This window comes from Podarcis raffonei, chromosome 14 (genome assembly GCF_027172205.1).
Source record: "Podarcis raffonei isolate rPodRaf1 chromosome 14, rPodRaf1.pri, whole genome shotgun sequence".
In the NCBI taxonomy this organism is placed as follows: domain Eukaryota; kingdom Metazoa; phylum Chordata; class Lepidosauria; order Squamata; family Lacertidae; genus Podarcis; species Podarcis raffonei.
In genome coordinates this window covers 42,302,731-42,326,025 of record NC_070615.1, presented here as the reverse complement: position 1 = coordinate 42,326,025, position 23,295 = coordinate 42,302,731, and the positions used below count along the sequence as shown (strand labels likewise).

At 42.9% G+C, this 23,295-nt stretch overlaps 1 protein-coding gene across 8 annotated transcripts in view; it reads left to right on the top strand.

Moving 5' to 3' along the window:
* The first annotated feature begins 1,374 nt into the window (after positions 1-1,374).
* The window catches only part of TRRAP (transformation/transcription domain associated protein), a 158,008-nt gene continuing 136,087 nt past the window's right edge, over positions 1,375-23,295 (top strand). For all 8 annotated transcript variants that reach the window (XM_053365849.1, XM_053365848.1, XM_053365847.1 and 5 more), the window contains exons 1-20: positions 1,375-1,530; positions 4,968-5,134; positions 5,921-5,970; positions 6,911-7,021; positions 7,243-7,347; positions 8,561-8,644; positions 10,904-10,960; positions 11,722-11,847; positions 12,849-12,926; positions 13,162-13,250; positions 13,410-13,506; positions 14,139-14,277; positions 15,668-15,746; positions 17,077-17,311; positions 17,918-18,245; positions 18,948-19,045; positions 19,225-19,419; positions 19,931-20,122; positions 22,492-22,657; positions 22,761-23,017. In XM_053365849.1, the coding sequence (XP_053221824.1) occupies positions 5,035-5,134; positions 5,921-5,970; positions 6,911-7,021; positions 7,243-7,347; positions 8,561-8,644; positions 10,904-10,960; positions 11,722-11,847; positions 12,849-12,926; positions 13,162-13,250; positions 13,410-13,506; positions 14,139-14,277; positions 15,668-15,746; positions 17,077-17,311; positions 17,918-18,245; positions 18,948-19,045; positions 19,225-19,419; positions 19,931-20,122; positions 22,492-22,657; positions 22,761-23,017 (2,586 nt within the window). In that variant the 5' untranslated portion in view covers positions 1,375-1,530; positions 4,968-5,034. The remainder of the gene's footprint in view (positions 1,531-4,967; positions 5,135-5,920; positions 5,971-6,910; positions 7,022-7,242; positions 7,348-8,560; positions 8,645-10,903; positions 10,961-11,721; positions 11,848-12,848; positions 12,927-13,161; positions 13,251-13,409; positions 13,507-14,138; positions 14,278-15,667; positions 15,747-17,076; positions 17,312-17,917; positions 18,246-18,947; positions 19,046-19,224; positions 19,420-19,930; positions 20,123-22,491; positions 22,658-22,760; positions 23,018-23,295) is intronic.

The window sequence follows — 23,295 nt, the reverse complement described above, 5'->3', positions numbered from 1 at the left end:
ATTTTGGTTTTTAAGTTGTAGCATCCTTCTGTATTTTTTTCCCATTTATTCTGCCACACAAGGACCTTATTTGATACAATTATGAATGACGACTAAATATGAAAGTTAAATAATATTCTAATGCTTTAGGACAGATGTTTTGGACTACCCATCAGCCCCAGCCAGGCAGATTTGCAGTCCTGCTCTGGGTTGCTGAAAGCATCACATACAGTAGCTTTACAGTCATCCACGCAACAACCCTGTAAGGCTTGTCAATATTAATATCTCCACATCACAGGTGTTAGATTGAGGGTGACTGAGCATGGCGTGCCTAAAATGACCTGATTCAAGGAAAGCAGTGAAATTTCAACTGGGCTTCTATCGTTTTAAAATTTATTGTACTGTAGAATTATAATCTCTACTCTTCCTTTCTCCATGTATCACTAGCGTCATATACACATCTACTTAGAAGTATGGCATATTGAATTAAATGGGGCTTACTGCTCAGTAAGAGATGTTAGGATCGCAGCCTTACTTTTCTTGAAAATTAAGGAATTAATAACATTATTGCCTGTGGCAGCTGGACAACTGATTGCACAAAACTGGAAAAATTGAGGGTACTTACAACTTTCCATACGGAGACAAAATGTATGGACAGTGGCGGCATTAATGGAGAAATTTAAAAATATATGTAAGCTCCAAATGGAACTCAAGTCTCCCAACAATTGTATGGAATTATGGTTTCCTTTCATTACTTTCCTGTCTGACAATCTATAAAACTGGCATCTTTCATCTACGCATGGACCATAGTTGTTTAATGTACTTTGTTAAATACACGGGTGAGAGGTGGGGGCGAGTTTTGTTGTTGTTGTTAAGTTTATTGATGTATAGGTATGATTTTGATGCTTAACATTGAGGAAAAAAAGGAAGATAAGTTATACGCAACCACTTTGCACACCCTTATTACAGAGCATGCCCTGCTGAACATAGAAGCACTTCCCAGTAAAGATCTATACAGTATAGGATTACCCTGCGCGCCCCACTGTTTGCATAGGATTGCCCTGCGCGCCGAGGGAAGCGAGGGGGGGGGGGAAGACAGCAGCGTGCTGATTGGTGGAAGAAGAGGGACGGACATAAATATAGGAAAAGTTGTAGAGTAACCTTGCAACCTAAACTTCCGGTGAACAATTGGAGGTTCCAAATCTCTATGGCGTGAAGCTCTGACTCTCAGCCGCTCATTGATGAACCCCGCCCCTTTTTCTGACATTCCTTTTGCCCTGAGAGAGCGGAAAGCCAGTTTTCGACGGGAGGCCGGAAGTGGTAGGAGCGCTTCGCTCTACTCTTTCGTATTTCTATATCGAGGAGAGCGCACCGGAAGTGGCGCTTGGTGTGCTTCCGCTTTGGGGTGGGCAAGCAGCAGGGGGAGGCAGGCGGGCAGGCAGGCGAGGAGAGGCGCCCATGCGCCGCTGGTGCCGCCGTCGCTGCTCCGGCCCCAGCTGCTGCGCGGAGGCAACAAAGGAAGGCATGAAGGAGCCGGCGCGGCCTGGACTGGTGAGGGGAAAGTGTGGGGGAAACGGAGAGGAAACGGGGCGAGGGGAAAGGGGAGGGGGGACAAGAAAGGAGGGCGAGGCGAGTCCCCCTCCCGTTCTGAGAGGAAAGTGGGCGTGGCTGCGGAGCTTCTGAGGGAGGCCGGAGGAGGCGGGGTTTCTGCTGTGGAGGGAAGAAAGGGGCGGGGCCGAGCTCACGGGCGCCGGGGATTGGTCCGCCGCTGCGCGCGTGGCCTGCGAGGGGGAGGAGTCAGCAGAGGCCCCTGACGCCTCGAAGTGGTTAGAGCGGCTTTTCCCTCACCTGCGCTCCCGCCTGTTGGGTGGCTGCTGGACTACAGCTCCCATCATGCCTCGCCGCTGCTCACGCTGGCTGAGGCTGATGGGAGATGGAGTCCTCACGGCATCTGGAGGGGGGCAGGAAGTTGAGGGACTGAGCGCCGAGGAGCTCCGAGTTCGAATCCCCACTTGCCCGTGACCCGCTGCCACTCGGCCTAACCTACCTCTTAGCGGGGTTGTTGTGCAGATGACGTAGTACAGGGTCGTTGTGAGGATAAATTGTGGGCTTGTATATGTGCGCATGGGGTGTGTGGTAGAACCATGCATGCTCACTTGGGAGTCCAAGGAAGTCCAACCAGCTGTGTTTCCTTTTAAGACCTGGCACATTGTGGTTGCAAGATTCCGTAGGTATGATCTAGTTGAGATTCCTGCATTGCAGGGGGTTGGACTGGATGACCCTTGGGGTCCCAGATGGGTTGCTCCTTTAGAGAAGTGAAGTGAGAGCAGTTTAGGGGGACTAAGAACATAAGAAGAGCTCTGCTGGATCAGGCCAGTGGCTCATCTAGTCCAGCATCCTGTTTGTATAGTGGTGCTGGTGGGAAGCCTGTAAGCCGAACCTGAGCTTGACAGCACTTTTATCATCCTGCCGTTTCCAGCAACTAATACTTACAGGCATACTGCCTCTGACAGCGGAGGTTTTGTAGATTGTATATGGGCAGGGGGTCTGTTTGGATGAGAGGCATGGCAAACAGTCCAAAACAGAGGCAAGCTTTCACGTGGAAGGGGTTTGTTTGTTTATATACTACCCTTCAACATAAGATCTCATGTTGAATTGGAATGGAGCAGGAGAGAGGAAGCATTTATATCGTTACTTGTCAAAATTTGTATCCTGGCAAACAGGGGATGTCTCTTTCTCTCTTTATCCTCCTTACAGCACTAAGGTTTGCCTTAGACCAGACATGTTACTTTTTGAATTTTAGGGTGTAAATTTCAGTGGCAAAAAGTTGGCCCAGTGCTGAAACGTATTTGTTTAAATGGCAGGATTTATCCTGCATTAACAACAGCGATTGCAGTCATGCTCCCATGCTACTGCATATTGTTTAAAACCCAGCTATTTTAATGCATGTGAATGGTTACCAATTGAAAACATCACGTTTGCCCAGGTTGTGTTGTGGCCAGTGACTGATATTGGGGAATTGAACCATTACAAGTTTTCCAGTAGTCTTTGAAGTTTTTTAAGGTCTTCAAGGTTTTTAACAACAACAACTGGTTTAGCTCCAATAATATTTTGCATGATGGGTTGTACCCAACAAAGTTCTACTCAGTGTAGACACAACTGAAATTAATAGACTCAAGTTAGTCATCATGTCCATCAATTTCAGTGGATTGATTCTGAGTAGGACTAACATTGGCTACAGCCTTAATATATTTTATATAGAACGATTACCCTGTCACCTAATTAAATAAACATTGATTGAGCAATTGCATGGAAATGTTACTAAGTGTAATTAGTTTTCAAGTAAAGAATCCCACTGGCTTTAGTTCTAGAGATGATACACAAAGGCACCATAGCAAGCACTTTAGAACAGAAGTGGGCATCGTTTGTGGCACTTGTGTGTTCCTGGGTTTAAGCCCGTGTGTTTTTAAAGCAGCCTTTCCCAACCTAGTGCCCTCCAGACATTACAACTGCCGTAATCCTTGACCACTAGCCATTACTTGGTCAAGGATGATGGGAGTTGTAGTTCACAGCACCTGGAGGGCGTCATGTTGGCTGACCGTCTTGTCTGGCCAAACACTGTATCCCTAAGAATGATTAATGAAGGACTTCCAACTACTGCAGTGGAATGCCTACAAAATAAATATATGGCAAACTGAAGTCATTTTCATGCAAACAAGCCTTTGCTTTTGTTGTTGCTTAATTTGATATGTTTATTATTAGTTTTGGCTTTTTGTGTCTTTATTCCTTTGCTGCTGCTTTTAGGCCGGTGATGGTGTTTTTAAATAATTGATCATTGCTATTTTTGTGCTTCTTTTTATCTCTCCAAAACTGCTTCAAGCAACTTCTTTTTGGAAGAGAGAACTGGGATAGGAGTTTTTGATATAAATAATAATTTATATAACAAATATTTTGAGAGGAAAATTAAAACATCTTATTCGGATGCACATATGCCCCACCCTCAAAACTTTTGTCAGTCGTATTTGACAACAGAGTGGGCAGAATTCATTTCAGTCCCCAAATAATTATTTCAATGTCACACATGCAAGGAAGGAAAACATTAGCTCATTCTAAGGTAATTCTGTTTCCCCCGCCATAAGTCGAAGCGCAGGAAGTATAGTGCCATTATGTCAGTCTGTTCTGCAGTCACATTTTGGCTACTGCTTACTCTCAGAAAAGTACAGAAAAGGCACTTTTACATCTGGATCCTAAGCATGTTAGCTTAGAAGTCAGTCCACTTTCTACAGTGGTTCTTACACCTAAGTCAGTGTTCATAGGCTTGAAGTACCTTCTTAGGAAATCTGACTACGGTTCAACATGCCATGGTCACATCCAGGTTAGATTACTGCAGTGTGTGGGGTTGGTTGTCTTTGAAAAGTGTTTGGACATTTCAGCTGGTTGCAAAATGTTGCAGTGGGAGCTCTGGGTCCTTATATGACAAAATTTGAGTTATTTAGATAGTGTGCCAGAGGCCTGCTCATGTTTGGACCTAGATGAGCAGTTCCTTATGCAAAGGTGAAATTCAATGCATGAAGGGCAATTGAAGCATCCTATGTGGATGGTTGAGGTGATCCTGGTATCCCACTATGTGTGTGTTGACACCAGGCTCCAGTATAGCAGAAGGAGCTTCTGTATACCTGATGAAGCGTCTCCACCCCCGTCTTTCAGCCTGCACACTGAGGTCCACCTCTTGAGGACCTTCTCGGCGGTAGCGCCCTCCCTGTGGAACACCCTCCCATCATATGCCAAGGAGATAAAGAATTACAAAACTTTTAGAAGACATCTGAAGGCAGCCATGTATCAGGAAGTTTTTAATGTTTGTGAAATTTTATTGTTTTATATATTTTGCTGGAAGCCGCCCAGAGTGGCTGGGGATACCCAGCCAGATGGGTGGGGTATAAATTATTATTGCTGTTTGATAAAGTACCCTTGCATTTTGTTTTTAACAGGCTGACTGATCCTTGAGGTCTTTAACTCTTCTTTGTAAGTGATAACTTACATTCAAACGAGGGGAAAATGGCATTTGTTTCAACGCAAGGACCCACTGTGGTTGACCAAACCACTTTAATGAAAAAATACCTCCAGTTTGTGGCAGCTCTAACAGATGTCAATACACGTAAGTTTATTTTCAGGTTTTTTCTTCTATATTTGCTTCATCTGCTAGACGAGTTATTCACACTGGCCTAGTGCAGGTGTATCACTGGCTCTTGCAAATTGCAGCCGGCAAATCGGAACCTAAATTTGGGAATGTGCTCAACCTTCATCTTTCCTGTCATATGTGAATTCTTATTGGCCTTAAGCATGATTTTGAATTTTATCTGTACCAATCCTGAGCATTCTTGATGCTAGCAGGAGTCCCCATCTTTACCGCAGTGTGAAATCTTAAGTTTGAAGTGGGTTTGCAAACCTTGGGTGAAGAGCGAACCTGGTTAGCATTCACTTTAGGTAGTAGCATTGCTGTAGAGTGAATGCTAGACTGTGATTAAGGTCCTCAGGGAGAAATGGAAATTGTTTTGGAGAGTGAAGGGAATATGGGCCTGAGGTTGGTTCCTGACCAAGAAATCAGGATTTGGAGTGAGCCAGAGTTGCGTCTGCACCGGGCCATGGTTCAGTAAACTCCGCCGTCACCTTAAGCTTTGCTTTAATGAAGAAGCAAAATGATGAAAAATAATTTCTTGAACCCTGAAAAAGTAACATTGTGTGTGACTGCGTGGAGATGGACGAGTGCAGGTGTGTTTGAGTGAGAGTTGTGATTTGTGGAATTCACAATTTGGGTCATGAGAGCCAAACTGATAAGATCTGACTGCTTCTTGGAGTGCGGTCAAAGAGCATTCCTTCAATATCTGTCAAACATGTAATTTAATTCCCCCCCCCCTTTTATTATTCCATTCTTGATTTGTAGCGGATGAAACAAAGCTGAAGATGATGCAAGAAGTCAGCGAAAACTTTGAGGTAACGAAAACCAGATGGCTGTCTTACTGATCTAAACATTGTAGACCTTTGTGGAGAGATTTCCAACAATAATTATGTAAGGTGGCTTCTCTACTAGAGACCCACCCAACTGAAATCTGATCAGGACAGTTAAAATTGTCCCACGCCCCCAAATCTACTTAGGCTTGGTGCAGAGACACAAATCAAGCCAGCCTTGACTATAACACGTTTGCTGTGAGCCATAGCCCACCAGGGGTTGGACTCGATGGCCCTTGTGGTCTCTTCCAACTCTATGATTCTAGGTATACCATACAGGTGAGTTTTGATCTGGTGGAGGAGGGACAGATTGTTCCATCTCTCCTTCAGCAGTCTGCTTGGTTTCTGTACTGGCCACAGAGGAAGGAAAATTTCTTCCTCCTTAACCAACCCAGAACCACAGTGAACTGGTGGAGCACGGCTGGATCCCTCCATCATTCCACTGCTATACTGCTTGGTAGGTTTTGTTTTTGTTTTAAAAAACAATTCTGCTAAGAGGCCAGTAATCTTCATTTCCAAGCTGGCCACAGTGGTGGGGGCTTCTGTTTTTTTGCAGCCAGCATTGCAAGGCAAATCACAAGTATGCTAGTAAATTTTCTTTTGTAAGGGGAGCAGGCTACTAACTTTTGTGGGCTTGCTGAAACACACTGAAGTTCAAGTATTGGGAAGGAGGCAATGGGATTGCAAGTTAGTTGGCCGTTTGCACAGCCCTCTATTCTAGCTTGGCAATATGTATGCATTGTCCTCAAAACGAGCGAAATAGCAGCTTGAAGAATTTTTTGGCTTGTTTTGTTTTAGTAGCTGCAGCAGCTTGAAGTGGTTGGCTATGAAACCTTTGACTGCCATGCTTTCACTAAAATACTTAATTCCACATCGTGTACATGTTTGAAATAAGGATCCTTAAAACGTTGTTTTCTCCTACTAGAATGTGACGTCATCCCAGCAGTATTCCACGTTCCTGGAACACATCATTCCTCGCTTCCTTACTTTTCTCCAGGACGGAGAGGTTCAATTTCTGCAGGAAAAGCCAGCACAGGTATATTTTGAAACGAACTCTTCTCTTTCTCTCAGGCTTTGTCTTTCAGTGAGTCCTTTTGACAAACCAGAAGGAAGCTTTGTTATTTATGCATATTGGGATTTTATTTGTGTGTTTTTCTTTGACGTGTTCCTCAAGCTGTTAGGGCTTTACCATATGACTTTTCACTGAGTTATACATTTTGAGTTGATGACCCTCTTTCTTCTTTGATCCCTCGACAGCAACTGAGAAAATTAGTTCTGGAAATAATCCATAGAATACCAACAAATGAACATCTTCGACCGCACACCAAAAATATCTTATCTGTGATGTTCAGATTTCTAGAGGTACTGTACTTTAAAAATACAATCTTAGCAACATTTTTTTTAAAGAATTACTCCTGTTGTGGATTTACCTACCTTTGAAACTTCATAACTGGAAAAATAACTAGAAGTGATGGAATACTATTTAAATGTCGCTTGTTGTTCTGTTACTCCAATGTGCTTGTATATGAGAAACAATGCAGTGAATGAGAGCCCTTAGGGGCAAGTTAAAAATATACCATTTTCATTTTATGTGGCATTAAAAAAAAATCATTTGTCAACTGAGGTGCAAAATGCACCAAACCTCCAATTTTCCAGGTTACTTGTGTGGAGAGGTTTTTCTTATTCCTCTCTATGATCGCTGTGTAAAGCTGCATTGCATGTTTTTGCTACATCCTGGTTTTCCCCTCCTCCTTTCCTAATTTATTATGCTTTATTGTTGTCCCCATTGTTGTGAAAAGTCTCTATGTTTTTTATAATTTTATTTATAGTTTTTGTTTATATACATTTCAATAGTTTAACAATAGTTCTAACATTTCAAACCTCGACTTCCTTCCTTCCTCTTTCTGCAGTTCCTTAAATTTATTTTATCATTTCCTGCATATTCTAAATTAACAACTTAATCTTTTATTCATCTATTTTGATTATATGTTCTTTTGAAACTGCAGGTTATTACAGTAATTCTGCCAGTGTCTTTATCTGTTTACAATTTGTTTGTAAATATTCAATAAACCATTTCCCATCTTTTATACATAAATAAATTTCTGTACTGTTTGGGTAGTTCTACACCTATAATTCCCAAGAGAAAAGCTGCTTCTTCTTCTGTTTTTTTTTATATAACAAATGTTACCTTGAACATCTTTTCCAGTTCATTATATATCATTTCCCAGTAAGCTTTAACTTTACTACAACACCACATATGATAAAAAGTACCTTCTTTTTCTTTGTATTTCCAACACTTACTCGATTTTGATTTATGCGTTTTTGGCAATCTACTAGGTGTTAGATACCATCTATATAACATTTTCATGTAATTTGTGAAAAGTCTCTATGTACCTTGGGCTTCTTCTCTCATAACAAAATGACAATAAAGATTATTTTTAAGGAATTACTGTTTCACAGAAGCAAATACACTTTTCTGAATAATTCAGAAACTATGACAACTGTAACATTATTTTAAAAGTTCAGGAATTCAGTCATGAAATAATAAATCTGTTCTCTTTCCCCCTACACTTAGACTGAAAATGAAGAAAATGTACTTATTTGTTTGAGGATAATCATTGAATTGCACAAACAGTTCCGGCCACCAATCACACAAGAGGTAAATTACTTCCTCCTGTACTATTAAAGTTTTATTTTTGTATTACTGCTTTGATATATTTGATTTGTGACTCTTGCATTGCAGAGGGTTGGACTAGATGAACCTTGGTGTCCTTTCCATGTCTACAGTTCTATGATTCTGTGCTTTGTTATATTAGAAACATAATATAATAATATTTGAAAATACAATGGAAAAGAATTGTACCAGTGCTGCTGTCTCCTTATGAAATCTCTGGGAGGTTTCAGAAACCTTAGAATATTGTAATTAAGTACTTAGGCTTCAAGTTATGAGAAAAAGTGCATACAGTTGTGGATTTTATGGATAGATTTCATAAATTATTAGAATAGTTGTAATCATTTGCTTTCTGCTTTACTCTTACAGTACACACTATCTTATTGGATGAGTAAACTTAGGCTGCAATCGTGTACTCAGTAAGAAGCCCTATTGAACTCATTCGGACTTCCTTCTCAGTAGATGTATATAGAATTGTGCTGTTAAGTTCACATAAGGAAGGGTCTTGTCCCCTCCTTTTGCCTATGCTCCCCTCTGCCTCTCTGGAGTGTTGGGTGTGTGTTATTCAGCAGGGGTGGCCAACTCCCAAGAGACTGCGATCTACTCGCAGAGTTAACAACTGGCAGTGATCTACCCCCTTTTTGGGGGTTCAGGTCAAAGTTGCTGAGCTTTTTTGGGGGGTTCAAGGCAAAAATGTTGAGCTTTTTTATGAGGAGCTTAAGAGGAGCTTTAAGTTGAGCTCCTTTGGGGAGAGCCAGTGATCTACTGGTGATCTACAGCAGACGTCCAGTGATCTACCGGTAGATCATGATCTACCTGTTGGACGTGCCTGTGTTATTGGATGTATAATGGACCAGGTCCCTTAGGTGATGCTCTACATGGTGTCCAGGCTCTCTCCTAACTCAGTGGGGTGGGTGGGTGGTGGTGGGTGCTCCTGAACAATGCGGAATGGGGCATAGGGAGGTGCTACTTGGGGAGGAAATAAATATTCAAAAACTGGCTTCTTCCAACCATTTACAATTAAGGCTGTTATGAAGGTGATAACTCTGAATCTTAACTACCACTTGAGGCTGCAAGTGGGAGAACATATAGAATCACAGAATTGTTAAGTTGGAAGGGATCCTGAGAGCCTTCAAGTCCAACAGCCTGCTATGCAGGAGTCTCAACTAAAGCATCCATGACAGATGGCCATCTCAGCTCTGCTTAAAAACCTCCAATGAAGGAGAATCCACCACCTTCCAGGGAGTCTGTTCCACTGTCAAACAGCTCTTACTCTCAGAAAGTTCTTCCTTTCTTGTAATTTGAACCTATTGGATTGAGTCTTATCCTCCAGAGCAGGAGAAAGCAAGGTTGCTCCATCTTCCATGTGACAGCCCTTTAGATATTTGAAGATGGCTATCATATCTCCTCTTATCCACCCTTACTAGTGGTCTGTTGCTTTTGAGCAGGTTATGCCCCTCTAATTCTTTCTATTTATGAGTCTCCTCCTACCAGGTTTCAGTAATGCCTATTAGGTCATATTTGCCACCCTGCATTAAGGGCTCAAATTCATCTTGCTTGTTTCCCATACTGTGCATTAGTATGGAGGCAATTCAGATCACTAATTGGAATTCTAAGTTCCCAAATTAAACTTAGGCATGGCGAATGCATAAAATAATTGAGCAATGGGTTCTGCATCCCCAAGGACTTGGGTGTGAGTTTCTTAAACAGTTCCATCCTACATATCCATGAATATTGTTGTATCCGTGTAAGTTGGCAAGAGAGTGGTAATCCTACTGGGCATGCTAAATCATTGGATGCCCTAAAACTAGTTACCGTATCTTTCGCCCTATAGGGCGCACCGGCCCATAGGACGCACCTCGGGTTTTTGGGGGGACACCTGCGCGAGGCGCGGGGCGCCCTCCGGAGGGTGCCCCGTGCTTCGGGCTGCAGGCTGCTGCTCGCAAGGCTTGCGGATAGCTTCCTGAAGCCTGGAGAGCGAGAGGGGTCAGTGCGCACCGACGCCTCTCGCTCTCCAGGCTTCAGTGAAAGCCTGCATTTGCCCCATAGGACACACACACATTTCCCCTTCATTTTTGGAGGGGAAAAGGTGCGTCCTATAGGGCGAAAAATACGGTACTCAGAACCTGCCCAGTTCACTTCCTTTGCTTTTAAAGTTGTTCAGTGTGAATACCTAGAAATAGAATGGCTAAAAAAAAAAGTTTTTTAGAACATAGACTCATACTTTTTTTCTCTCCCTTTCCACAGATACATCATTTTTTGGATTTTGTGAAACAGATTTACAAGGAGCTTCCAAAAGTAGTGGTAGGTCTTAATTAATTTTTTTCAACTTCTGAAATCCACATTCTTGACCCATCATGGATAAAATACCCCAACCTGGTGCCTTTTCCTTTATGCCGTCTGGAACACTTTTGATTATTATTATTTTGCCTTGCAAAACTGGCAGGAGCTTGCGGGTCTGGTAATCGCCCACCCACCAGCTCCATAAGATCTCAATCTTGTCAGGATTCACTTGGAGATTCAAAGGCCGGGACAACAACAACAACCACCACCTTTACACCACCTTTTTGTATAGTGCTTTCAAGTGTTCAAAGTACCTTATGGTCCTTGCAAGGGGCTGTATTAGAAAGATGGGATTGTAATAGCCCTGAATGTATATTGAGAGGGATGTTGAAATGCTTGGTGTGGGCATTGTAAATGCCATACTATAAGAAAAGATGTTGGGAGCAAACATTTAATCATAGACGATCAGCAGTGCCCATTATTGCCGCAGTATAATCATGTGATAATTGTATCCAGAGATAGCTAATAGCTTATTGAACTATTCTTAGTACGATATTCACAGTTCTGTATTAATTATCAACGATGAGTTTTGCCAAAGTTGCCTGTTGTCAGAGCTTCCTCCTTTCCTCCCACCCCATCCCTCTGCAACCACGGAGTCTGGTAGAAGTGGCTTTCCCCTGCTTTATTCGTGCTTCACCTCCGTAAGCTTATCAGTGCTTGTGAAGTCGGCGAGATCTGCAGCTATAGTTAATGCTTCAAAATCTCTCTGCTTCTTGCCGTAGAATCGTTACTTTGAGAATCCTCAGGTTATCCCCGACAACACTGTTCCTACTCCAGAAATGGTGGGCATGATCACGACAATCGTAGTGAAAGTAAATCCAGAACGGGACGACAGCGAAACGAGAACGGTATGTATAATACATGACTCCAGCTCGTAATAGAACCCTGTGGTTTACGGTGCATCTGTGTTGGCATGAAGTGAATATGAACCTTGGCGGTGCCAAGATGGGAGACAGTGCAGAGCCCCACCTGAGCAATACATCTATAAGCAATAAATATATGTCACCTCCTGTCTGCCACCTGGTGGAGGCTTCATTCCAAGAGTTTGGTTACCTCTTTTCATTACTGGACACCACTCCTTTTGTTTTTATTTAGCATTTCTGACCCATTCAGTCTCTCACTCCCCTATACAGCATCGGTTTCTGTCCTTTCTGCCTCTCCTTTCTCTCTCACTGACTTCCCACGGGGGTTGTGAGTCCTCCTAGAATCATAGAGTTGGAAGGGACCCTGAGGATCATCTGGTCCAGCCCCCTGCAATGCAGGAATATTCAGCTGTCCCTTATGGGGATTGAATCTCTGACCTTGGCATTTTCAGCACCATGCTCTTACTTACCAAGCTATCTCTGGTGCCTCAGATCCCTCCCTACTCTGCTGCCCTGGCCAGGCACGCTCTTTGTGGCAGCCCTACTTTCCTTCATAGTTTGTCCTATTCCCTTCTGCTCTTCCTTTGTGCTGCTTCATGTCTCTCTGCTCTGCTTTTCCCCTTGTCTTCCTTGTCTGCCCTTCCTTCTTGCTCCCCCCCCCCCGCCTGCCTTCTGTTTCCCGTTGGGACTGACAGCCAACAGTCTGATGCTGCTCTTTCATCTGAAGGATGTTCTCTGCATCCTCCGCTTGCCCAGCATCATTAAGCTGTTTGTCAGGTCTTCAACAGGGTTACGTGGACCAAGTTGGAGCTTGAGAAAGAAAAAAACACGTTGGTTAAAACTTGCAAGCGATATTGAAACAAACAGATCCAAGAAAGCAGATGTCAAACTGTGTTTCATGCTAACAGCTTTTAATTTTTTAAAATCCCATTTTAAAAGAGACATTTTGTGGAAATGTTTGCCCTTTGCTTCTGTTTTTTCCCCAGCATTCAATAATTCCTCGAGGCTCTCTCTCCTTGAAGGTGTTAGCTGAGCTGCCCATTATTGTTGTCCTTATGTATCAGGTGAGTACTGGAACACTTCATATAAATAACCTGCTTGTGTCTAAATTTCTGCCCTGTCTTCTAGCTGAACTTTAGTGCTTTCCCCTCCCCTTATCTGGCATATGAATGGAGGGCGGCTGTAACTTTTGGGGCATCAACCTGCGAACTTATTTGGGTTGCAGGTTTGTTCGAAAACCGCCTTGTAAGCAACAATTATACATCTTTCATCACACATTGTTTTCTTTTCTTTCTTTAGCTGTACAAACTGAACATCCATAATGTGGTGGCTGAATTTGTACCCTTGATCATGAATACAATTATTATTCAGGTGTCCACACAAGCAAGGTAAGGTTACATAACAAAATCTCCTGGCAAAGCCTTTTTACATTAGCCATGTAAATGGTAACGTTTAAGCTTTAAAAAAAGAAGAAACACCATTCATGAGGTTACTTTTTTGAAAAAGGAAAGGCAAGACTAAATCACTGTTTGACGTTCAATTTTCAGGCAGCATAAACTTTACAACAAGGAACTGTATGCTGACTTCATTGCTGCACAGATAAAAACGTTGTCGTTCTTGGCCTACATAATAAGAATTTATCAGGTAAGTTTCATTCGAGAGGTTTGAGCATTCTTAGACAGGTGGAGGCAGAGAGTCATGCGTTCCACTAGTTAACAGAACTTTTTTCGATGGCTGCATAGGCTGTATCAAAAGAGAACAAAATAAGAAACCTTTAAACTCCATGTAAAAGTGAAATACTTTTGAAACCCCACCCAAAAAGTATGTGTAAAACAATGTTTTGTATAACACAGGGGGTGGGGAAAACGTTACTGAACTACAACTCCCATCAGCCCTAGTAAGCATGGCCAATGACCAAGGATGATGGGAGTTTTTGTTCAGCAGCACCTGGAGGACAAATGATTCTCCACAAAGCCATATAACTGGCGATTTCAGAGGATTCATAGGAGGTAGAAGAAAGCAGGAATTCCCTCTCCTTGCTTTCCTTCTCACCCACTCCCCAATTTTGGTTTTTGTTTGTGTTTTTGTTTGGATTCCTATCCCCTTCTCAGCTTAATACAACCACTCCACCACTTCTGTAGATGGGGCCTCTGTATACACAGTGGAAAGTAAGCCTTATTGATGCCTCTACCAGGGTGTGATTCAGTTGAGATTTTAACCTATATATGCCGTAAATATAGCTGGAATATATGCATCTATATTTTTACTTTTATCAGGAATTGGTGGCCAAGTATTCTCAGCAAATGGTAAAAGGCATGTTGCAGTTGCTGTCAAACTGTCCTGCAGAAACAGCTCACCTGAGAAAGGAGCTTCTCATCGCAGCCAAGCATATTCTGACCACAGACCTGAGGAGCCGTATGTCCCTTTTGCATATTTTAAATAGTTGGAATACGTTGTTGGGAAAATGGTTAGAGGTGGGTCACAAGGTATGGTTCTGTGTTCTCAGTGTTACGAGTCCTCTCTTGTTAAGGTTGCTTTATGATTGCTGCCAGAGTCAAGTGGGTGCAATTAGCACAGCAGTTTCAGAGCTAGTTTGAGTTCGCTTCACTTGGCGTGAAGTGGATAGAAAATCAGCCATGCCTATGAACTGGAACCGGTCAAACAGGTCAAATCAGACTGCTGGTACCTGGGAATTTAATATCTTACATTGGTAAATGTAAAATCAACTGGAATCTGCCAAGTTAAATGCAAAGTCCTCGCCCCCCATAAAGTGCTGGTGAGCCTATAGAGTGGAAAAACAAAAATTTTGAGTTTACACTACTCTTCCACAGCTACTTTGTACAGCAGAAATATGGGATTGTATACAATGAAGTCGTTCTCTGTTCTCCACCCGTTTTCTTATGGTGTGTGCTGGATAAAACTTGTTTTTGGATTGTCTAAATAGATCTATAAAATCGTGATTTGACAAAGGTATAGCTTTATGGGCTAATAGCTGTAAAATAAATAAATAAATAAAAATAAAATAAATAAATAAATAAATAAATAAAAATAAATTAGCTTAATTCTGCACATGGGATCCAGCTCTACAGACCTCCTAATCTTGCACTTCCCTTTAAGGATTGCAGTCTTGATTGTAACTTAATTGCTAATTAAGTGTGTTTATCTCATTAACAAAAGCATAATGATATGGAAAGTAACGTCTATGTTTGACTCTTGAAAGGGGCATGTTAATCTCCTTATGTTTCTTGCTTTCATGTTCTCAGTCAAATCTAGCCGACCTCACAAGGCTGTTGTGAAGCAAAATGACATAAAGTAAAATGGCATGTACACCACTCTCAGCTCTTTAAACCAATGAGAGAAATTAACGGTGTAGAAATACACAGTTTCAGAAGCACATCTTGGTCAGATCTTTCTATACTAGTGTTCCTTAATACATTTAACATAATTTCTTAGGGGAGTATTTCTGCTGATCTGTAGAGGAATGAGAAGGCTCTAAATGTTTGTATCACTCCAGTAAACTTGGGCAGGGTGCTCAGAATCAGTTTAAGGAAACAAATATTTGCAAGCTAAGTAAATACCTGCGGCATTTTGTCTTCATTGAAGAGAGCAGCATGTTAAATTCACTTTTGGCAGAACTGCCACTTCCCGAGGATTAAAAGTCATGCTTGGTAGGCTAAATTTTGCAGGAAATGTTTGATTGGTGGCCCAGTAGTTGGACTGCCTTCTGCATTAATTAAAGCTGCTTAAGGATTCTTGTTTTGTTGCCTCTATCATGACAACTTTCTCTTGTCACTTTTCACTACAGAATTTATTCCGTGCATGGACAAATTGTTCGATGAATCCATACTAATAGGCTCTGGATACACGGCCCGCGAAACCCTGAGGTGCGTAATGAAGCTTGTTCTCTATCTGTTAACGCTGCCAGCGCATGGAATGTTTTAGTGGGTGCACAAGATCATAACCAGGTCTTTGTCCTATCTGCGCTCCCATTTATTGGCTGAAGAAGGAAAAAAGGCAAAAGGGCTGCTCACTCATTATCTCTCCATGTGTACATTATACCCAAGGAGACTGTAGGAGGACCACACCTATAGACCCTACCCATGACAGGCTCCTGGCATCCCAGTCCCCTGGTGTCCATACATTAAGGGGACTGTCAGAAAGGAGAGTCTACAGCTCTGTGCATTTTGAGATCCCCAATCATGTCCATGCATATGCTCTACTTCTCAATGGTCCCTGAATGTGCAGATGGTTTGGCATTGCGGGCAGGTGCAGTCCCTCTCTTCTCTCCATTGTGTCTTCTCTACAGGTGGTGGGCTAATAAGTTAATGGTTGTACAAGGCATCTTTCTGCATGTCCTGTGATGGCTATTTTCTACTCTACTAAGTTTAGTCCCCAAGACGGTTGGATGGCGCCTTTTATGCCTTCTTTAGCAACTCCTGCAGCCAAGATGGTGCCAAACATATTGCTCTGCTTTCCTTTGGACGACATCAGTGGTGTCCAAACTTTTTTCAAAGAGGGCCAGATTTGATGAAGTGAAGGGCTGTGGGGGCCGACCAAAGGGCCAACGAAAGTTGTTGTTGACCTTTTTTTAGCATTGAAGTTTTTGATCTTTTTTCAAGGGTTGCAGGTGCTGAGGTTTTTTTTTAGGATTTTACCCCAGGAAATAAACTACCACAGTTTATTAGGCCCCCGAAACGGTCTTTGGACATGCCTGGACTACATCAATGAGGCCAGGAGTGGGGCCTTGCCATCTGGGCAGCCCAGGGCCTCCATGCACACTGCCCAGGCTTGCTCCCTAGAGAGGTCACTTCGGTGCCGCTAACAGCGGTTTGACTCTATCCCTGGAGGTGTACCCCATTGTCTCTTGAGACAGACAGATGCAAACAACCTCCGCCATCGGAGGCAGGATCCCCCTGAATACTAGTTGCTGAGAATCACATGAGTGGCGAGAGTTACTCTTGCACTCAGGTCCTGTGTGCATGCTTCTCTGAGGCTGGCCACCTTGAGAACAGGTTTCTAGACTGGGTGGCCCATTGGCCTGTTTATCAATTGCAATGGGTCTTCTGTGAGTAGGACTAGCATTGGTTACCACCCTTTCACTCCTCATCACTGTGTGTTGGACGTCTATGTTGGCTTCACACATATCAGCTCAACACACAAACTGGAGATATTACGCTAACGTAACTAGTTTATTTGTTCTTTGTGTATTCCCAGGCCCCTTGCATACAGCACTTTAGCGGATCTGGTTCATCATGTCCGGCAGCATTTGCCGCTCAACGACCTCTCCCTTGCTGTCCAGTTATTTGCTAAGAATATTGATGACGAATCATTGCCCAGCAGTATCCAGACCATGTCATGTAAACTTCTGCTAAATCTTGTGGACTGCATTCGATCCAAGAGTGAACAGGAAAATGGAAATGGCAGAGACATCCTCATGAGGATGTTGGAGGTACTGTGGCATTTAAAGTAGGGGTGCTGGAATGAAAGTATTCATTAAAATCACATAGCTGCTCAGAAACGAGGCCTCTGTGCTGAGGAGGTGGGATTAAATACATAACTAAATGGAAAAGGTAGATTGACCTACTTGGGACCGGAGGTGCTATTCAACAAAGTTTTACTTGGAGCAGACCCATTGAAATGAATGAATGTTTAAGTTAGCTCCATTAATTTTAATGGATCTACTCTGTGTTAAAACCTGGGCTCATGTGTTTGCTGCTTCTGTTTTGTGCTGCAGTTTCCTCCTCCTGTTTAGGAGGCAAGCCACCGGTTGTCATTACATCTGAATGGACAAAACTATGTCTTACACTCACCCTTCTTACAGGGAATGGCAAACCATAGTTTGAAGCTGCTTTGTAATCCCAGTTTGGAGGGCAAGAAAAAACCATAGTTTGTCCGGCTCTAATGGCAAGTGATGGTTTGCCTTCTAGCAGAGGGAGGTGTGTGTGCGTTTGAATGCCAGTATCATTCCGGCCTCTTTCACTGGTTGTCGGATTTGGTGTTACACATAGACTCAGATGATGAATCTTACTTTGTTGTGACGGTGCTTCTCCTCTAGGTTTTCGTCCTTAAATTCCACACCATTGCCCGCTATCAGCTCTCCGTGATCTTTAAAAAGTGCAAGCCGCAGTCTGAACTTGGGGCAGGAGAAGCCGCTTTGCCCAGCGTGCCGTCTGGAGGAAATGCCGCTCCGGTTCCTGTTCCGTCCCCTGCTCCCACCACTCCCGTGGCCCCTGCCCCGGGGCCTGTCTTTGAGAAGCAAGGGGAGAAGGAGAAGGAAGACAAGCAAACATTCCAAGTCACGGATTGCCGAAGCTTGGTGAAAACCTTGGTCTGCGGTGTCAAGACGATTACCTGGGGTATCACTTCTTGCAAAGCTCCTGGTGGTAAGGTGGCATGGTTCGAATTTTACCTGGGCTTTTTTCCTAGGTTGGTGCAAACTTTTTTTTTTTTAAGCAGTTTATCATATGGGTTTTAGTTACCCATTTATTTAAAATATGCATATGAGTATACCAGTTGCTGGAAACCTCAAGAGAGGAGAGTGTTCCTGTGCTTGGGTGGTGGTTGCAGGTTTTCCTGTAGACATCAGGTTGGCCACTGTGAGACCAAGATGCTGGACTAGATGGGACATTGACCTAATCTAGAAGGACTCTTCTTACGTTCTGGGTTATTATTTCTGAAACAAGAAACACACTTTGCGCTTAGGTGATGCATGCATGTGCTCTAGGTGAAATTCCTCCTCTATGGTGATGTGGGAAAAGGGAGAATTGGCTAAGATTCTGCTTTCTGTCTGCAGTTTTTATTGCATTAGGCTTTCTTTGTGTACCGGTGAAAGGCCCCCAAAGCTGTGAACAGCGTATTAATACAGAAATACAAGCACCCATTAAAAAAATCATCATATGCATATTTAAATGTGCTGCCTGATTAATTGGGGGCACCTTTTAGATTCAAAGTTTTGGAGCAGATTAAACTGGGGGATCGATTAATTGTTGTGAGCAGCTCTAGTTTTTCCCATTTTGTTGCACAAGTGCACACTTTTTAGTAGTAAAAAGTAATTTCTCTTTCAATTCCTTGTCTTCTTTTTTCAGAAGCTCAGTTCATTCCCAATAAGCAGCTGCAACCTAAAGAGACACAAATATACATCAAGCTGGTCAAATATGCAATGCAAGCTTTGGATATTTATCAGGCACGTATCCTAGCTGTTCTTTAATTGCTCTGTAATTTTAATCTCTGCGGCTTATTCCAAATCATTTTTAAATTTGCGGCTTTTCAATTGCTTTGGATATTTTGAGATGGAAAGCCAGTACAAATGGTGGTGGGGATGCATGTTGACTTGAATCCTGTCTTGTGTCTCCATTGCAAAAGGTTCAAATAGCTGGAAATGGGCAGACGTACATCCGAGTTGCAAATTGCCAGACCGTCAGGATGAAAGAGGAGAAGGAGGTCCTGGAGCATTTTGCTGGCGTCTTCACAATGATGAATGCTCTGACTTTTAAAGAAATCTTCCAGACGACAGTTCCGTACATGGTTGAAAGAATCTCTAAGAACTATGCCCTTCAGGTAGTATGTTTTGTGTACTTGATAGTAGTGTGAGCCCTGACAAACATGCCACTGTGTTGTCATTCTATCGCCTTTATGGCTGATCCAGCCTTTGCCAACCCGGTGCTCTCCAAATGTTTTGGACTTCAGTTCCCATCAGCCCCAGCCAGCATGGCTGGGCTTATTGGGGCTGATGGGAATTGTAGTCCAAATCATCTGGAGGGCAGCAGCTTGGCAAACGCTGGGTTAAGCAATAAACTACACTAAATTGAACTGACAATAGCTCTTGTCCTCATTGGAAATGGACAGAGGTTTGGAGGAGCAGTTATTTGATGCATAGCTTGCTACCCTTGTTTCCTTCTTGTGGAATCACAAGATGGGATGTCAGTGAAATGAAATCTGTAAAAAGACAAGCTACTTGAAAACAATTTGAAATCAACTCAGTGACTGATAATGTTATGCAAATATTTTTTAAAAAAATAAATAATTGCTGGTGGTTATTCCTAATTGTTTCATGCTCTCCTTTTGACAGATTGTTGCCAATTCTTTCTTGGCCAACCCAACTACCTCAGCTCTGTTTGCCACAATACTGGTGGAGTATCTCTTGGATCGGTTGCCTGAGATGGGCTCCAACGTGGAGCTCTCCAACCTGTATCTCAAACTTTTCAAGTTAGTCTTTGGCTCCGTTTCACTTTTTGCGGCGGAAAATGAACAGATGCTTAAGGTAAATCTTGCAAACAGGTAAAAATGTTGAGTTCTCTTAGTGTGCCCAGGCTTGACTTCTGAAATGTATGTGTGTAAGAGATTTTGAACGTTAGGCCGCAAGCCCATATACACTTAACTTGTAAGTCCTGCTGAATTCGGTGTGATGTATTTCTGAATAGATTTGTGGATTGCATTATAAAGGAGGTACACACTCTGTAAAACATGACATCTTAAGATTGCCATGGTGGCTTCTTTGTGCCTTCGAGGCTTCTTTCGTTCAGGCATCAGGCTATACAGCAAACCTCTTTTGAAACAGAGGGCTGTTCTGAAAGCAGTTTTGAGTTCAATTTCATTGTTTTAGCTATTGTCTAACATACAGCGTAGCGCAAAGCGATGACCATGTGCCAGCCAGTTGCTGCTTTAAAAAGATTTTAAAAAAATACATCTCTGTAACCCAGTTTATGTCATGATAATGAGAAAACACTGCCTGAGAGTTCTTTAAAGCCAGAATAAGTAAAGCCACTGTCTAGGCTCTCGATGTTACTGTTAGTAGATTTTATATACAGTCAAACCTCTTCTTATGTCCGCCTCTGCTTGCATCCATTTCGCCCAACGTCCGCAGCAAACCCGGAACTAACCGGTGGGTTTGCTGCTGGTCGCGCATGCGCAGGAGCGGTGATCGCCACCTGTGCACAACGGTGCCTCTTCCAGCGACCTGTTTTGACCTCTGGACGGACCTCCGGAATGGATTATGGTCGCAGGTAGAGGTTCCACTGTATACATATGTATGTGAATTAAGGGGTAAACCAATCAAAAGCAGTTTGTGACATAAGATAGGAAAGTTTGCTATTCAAAGTGGGGGGAATAGAATTCATCCAGACTTACATTTGGATGAATGTAAGTTGTTATTCGGTTCCTGAGCAATGTTTACAAAGCTGCTTTGCTTCCAGTGAGAGTTTATTGGCACTGTTCATTCCTTATTGGACTTTGACGGCTTGCTGTTTTAAATACACAGTGCACTATTTTGTTCCTCTGCCAGGAAGTCGTGATTATTCGCGGATTAATAATTGAACTCAAGCACTTCCTGTCTTGTAAAGGAGCCCCAAATGTGTAAGGCATCCTGCCTCTGATGCATTGTGTTCCCTTATTCTGCTGCCAGAACCAAGGTCACTTTCATTTTATAAACGGCAAATCCAATTTAAATGGTGTGATATACTGCCGTCGCCACTCCATGCCTGTTAAATTATTTGATTCTCAAGAATTGATGGTGTGGCCTTGAGTAGACAATTTAATTTGAGTGATGAAAGCTATTCGCAGCAATTGTGAAGCAAGGTCTAGGGCCTTTAGATGTTAATAAAACCCATAATTATTTCAGAGTTTGTACCTGGGCCGAGTCTTGTCGATCTGTCTTCTTTTTTTTGTAATAGGCTTTTATTTTCTTCTGTATTTCTAAGGATGCATTAATCCAAATTGTACTGTGCTAATCATGTTGGTCCCTTTGTGCATTGTGTGTTCGCTTGGTGCAGTTCTGTGTGAGAGAATAAGGAAATAGGATGACAAATGGTACGGCATGCTTCAGAAACTGGGGCAGAGCTCATTGGCTCAGTTCAATGATCCCCAGGACTTGGATTTTTGGCACCCCCTTCCTTTTATAATAAGCAGATCTCCACTTTATTTATTTAACAATCATGCACCTTCTGGAAGTAGTAACAGCTCTCCTCCACTGTTTGTCCCCTACTGAGTAGCATTCAGTGGCACTGTTGCCTCTGGTTCCATGTAGTCATTGATAGCCTTATCTGCCTCCATGGATGCATCATTTGGTACCTTTTTATAGTTGGCCTTCCTTTCATGATAGAATTTTAAGCCATGTCCCTACAGTTCGTAGGCTGTCTTCCATCCAGACACAGACCAAACACAAACTCGCTTGCTTTCAGCCAGGTTACTTTGCAAGCTTTCAACAGAACTCTTCTTCACATTGGATATTATGTAAAAAAACAAAAATGGAGAGGAAAAGTACCCAAAATCTGCTCACTTGATTTCCCAAAGTGCCTTGGTGCGGTGCGGGTATGCTTCCCGTTGCTTGCAGGAAAATGAAATGTCCTGGTTATGTATTTACTTTAACTTCCTTAAGCTTGGTAATTCACCCACTGTAGAATAATATAGTTGGGATGAATCCCAAAGGGTCATTTCGTCCAACCCCCTATTAAGCAACCTCTGTCATCCAACTTCTGGTTAAAAACCTCAAATGAAGGATGTTTCCAGTGTCCCAGGAAAGAGCCTTCGTCCCTGGGAAATATTTTGCTGATTTCTTGTTAAACTGGCAGTGTGAGTGCACCTTAAGAAAAACCTCTATTCTTCTGTTTTTCGATTTTTTATTTTTTTTTGCAGCCACACCTCCACAAGATTGTGAACAGCTCCATGGAACTTGCACAGACAGCCAAGGAGCCCTACAACTATTTCTTGCTGCTCAGAGCTCTCTTCCGATCGATTGGAGGAGGGAGCCACGATCTCCTGTATCAGGAATTCTTGCCCTTGCTACCAAACCTACTGCAAGGTCAGAGCAGATGCCCGGCGGGGGGGGTATACATCTCCTTTTTATGTCCATGATTGTTGGTAGCAAATCTGGGATGTTATTGACGCCAGCTGTCACATTTCAGGACTTAACATGCTGCAAAGCGGCCTGCATAAGCAGCACATGAAGGATTTGTTTGTAGAGCTCTGCCTCACCGTGCCAGTCCGACTGAGCTCCCTCCTTCCTTATTTGCCAATGTTGATGGATCCCTTGGTGTCTGCCCTGAATGGATCCCAGACGCTGGTCAGCCAGGGGCTGCGGACTTTGGAGTTGTGTGTGGATAACCTACAGCCAGACTTCCTGTATGATCACATCCAACCTGTGCGGGCCGAGCTTATGCAGGTAAAGATGCAGTTATCAGAAGGGACCTTTAGAGGTCAGTGTTTGCTCAATTATCTGGGCTGCTTTGCTTTAGCCATGGCCATCTCTTTGACGTTGATAGAACGCTGGAAGAAACTTTCCTATTAAATGGGGTCCTCCTTTCGACTTTTGCTTAATGTAATAGCAAAATGGCCGGTTAATGCAGGTATGTGTAAAATATAGGGGTTTTAATTCATCTCTTTGGCTTGCTGTGCTACTTTGTGAGGTCCTGAACCTACTGTGATACAGTCTAACCTCAG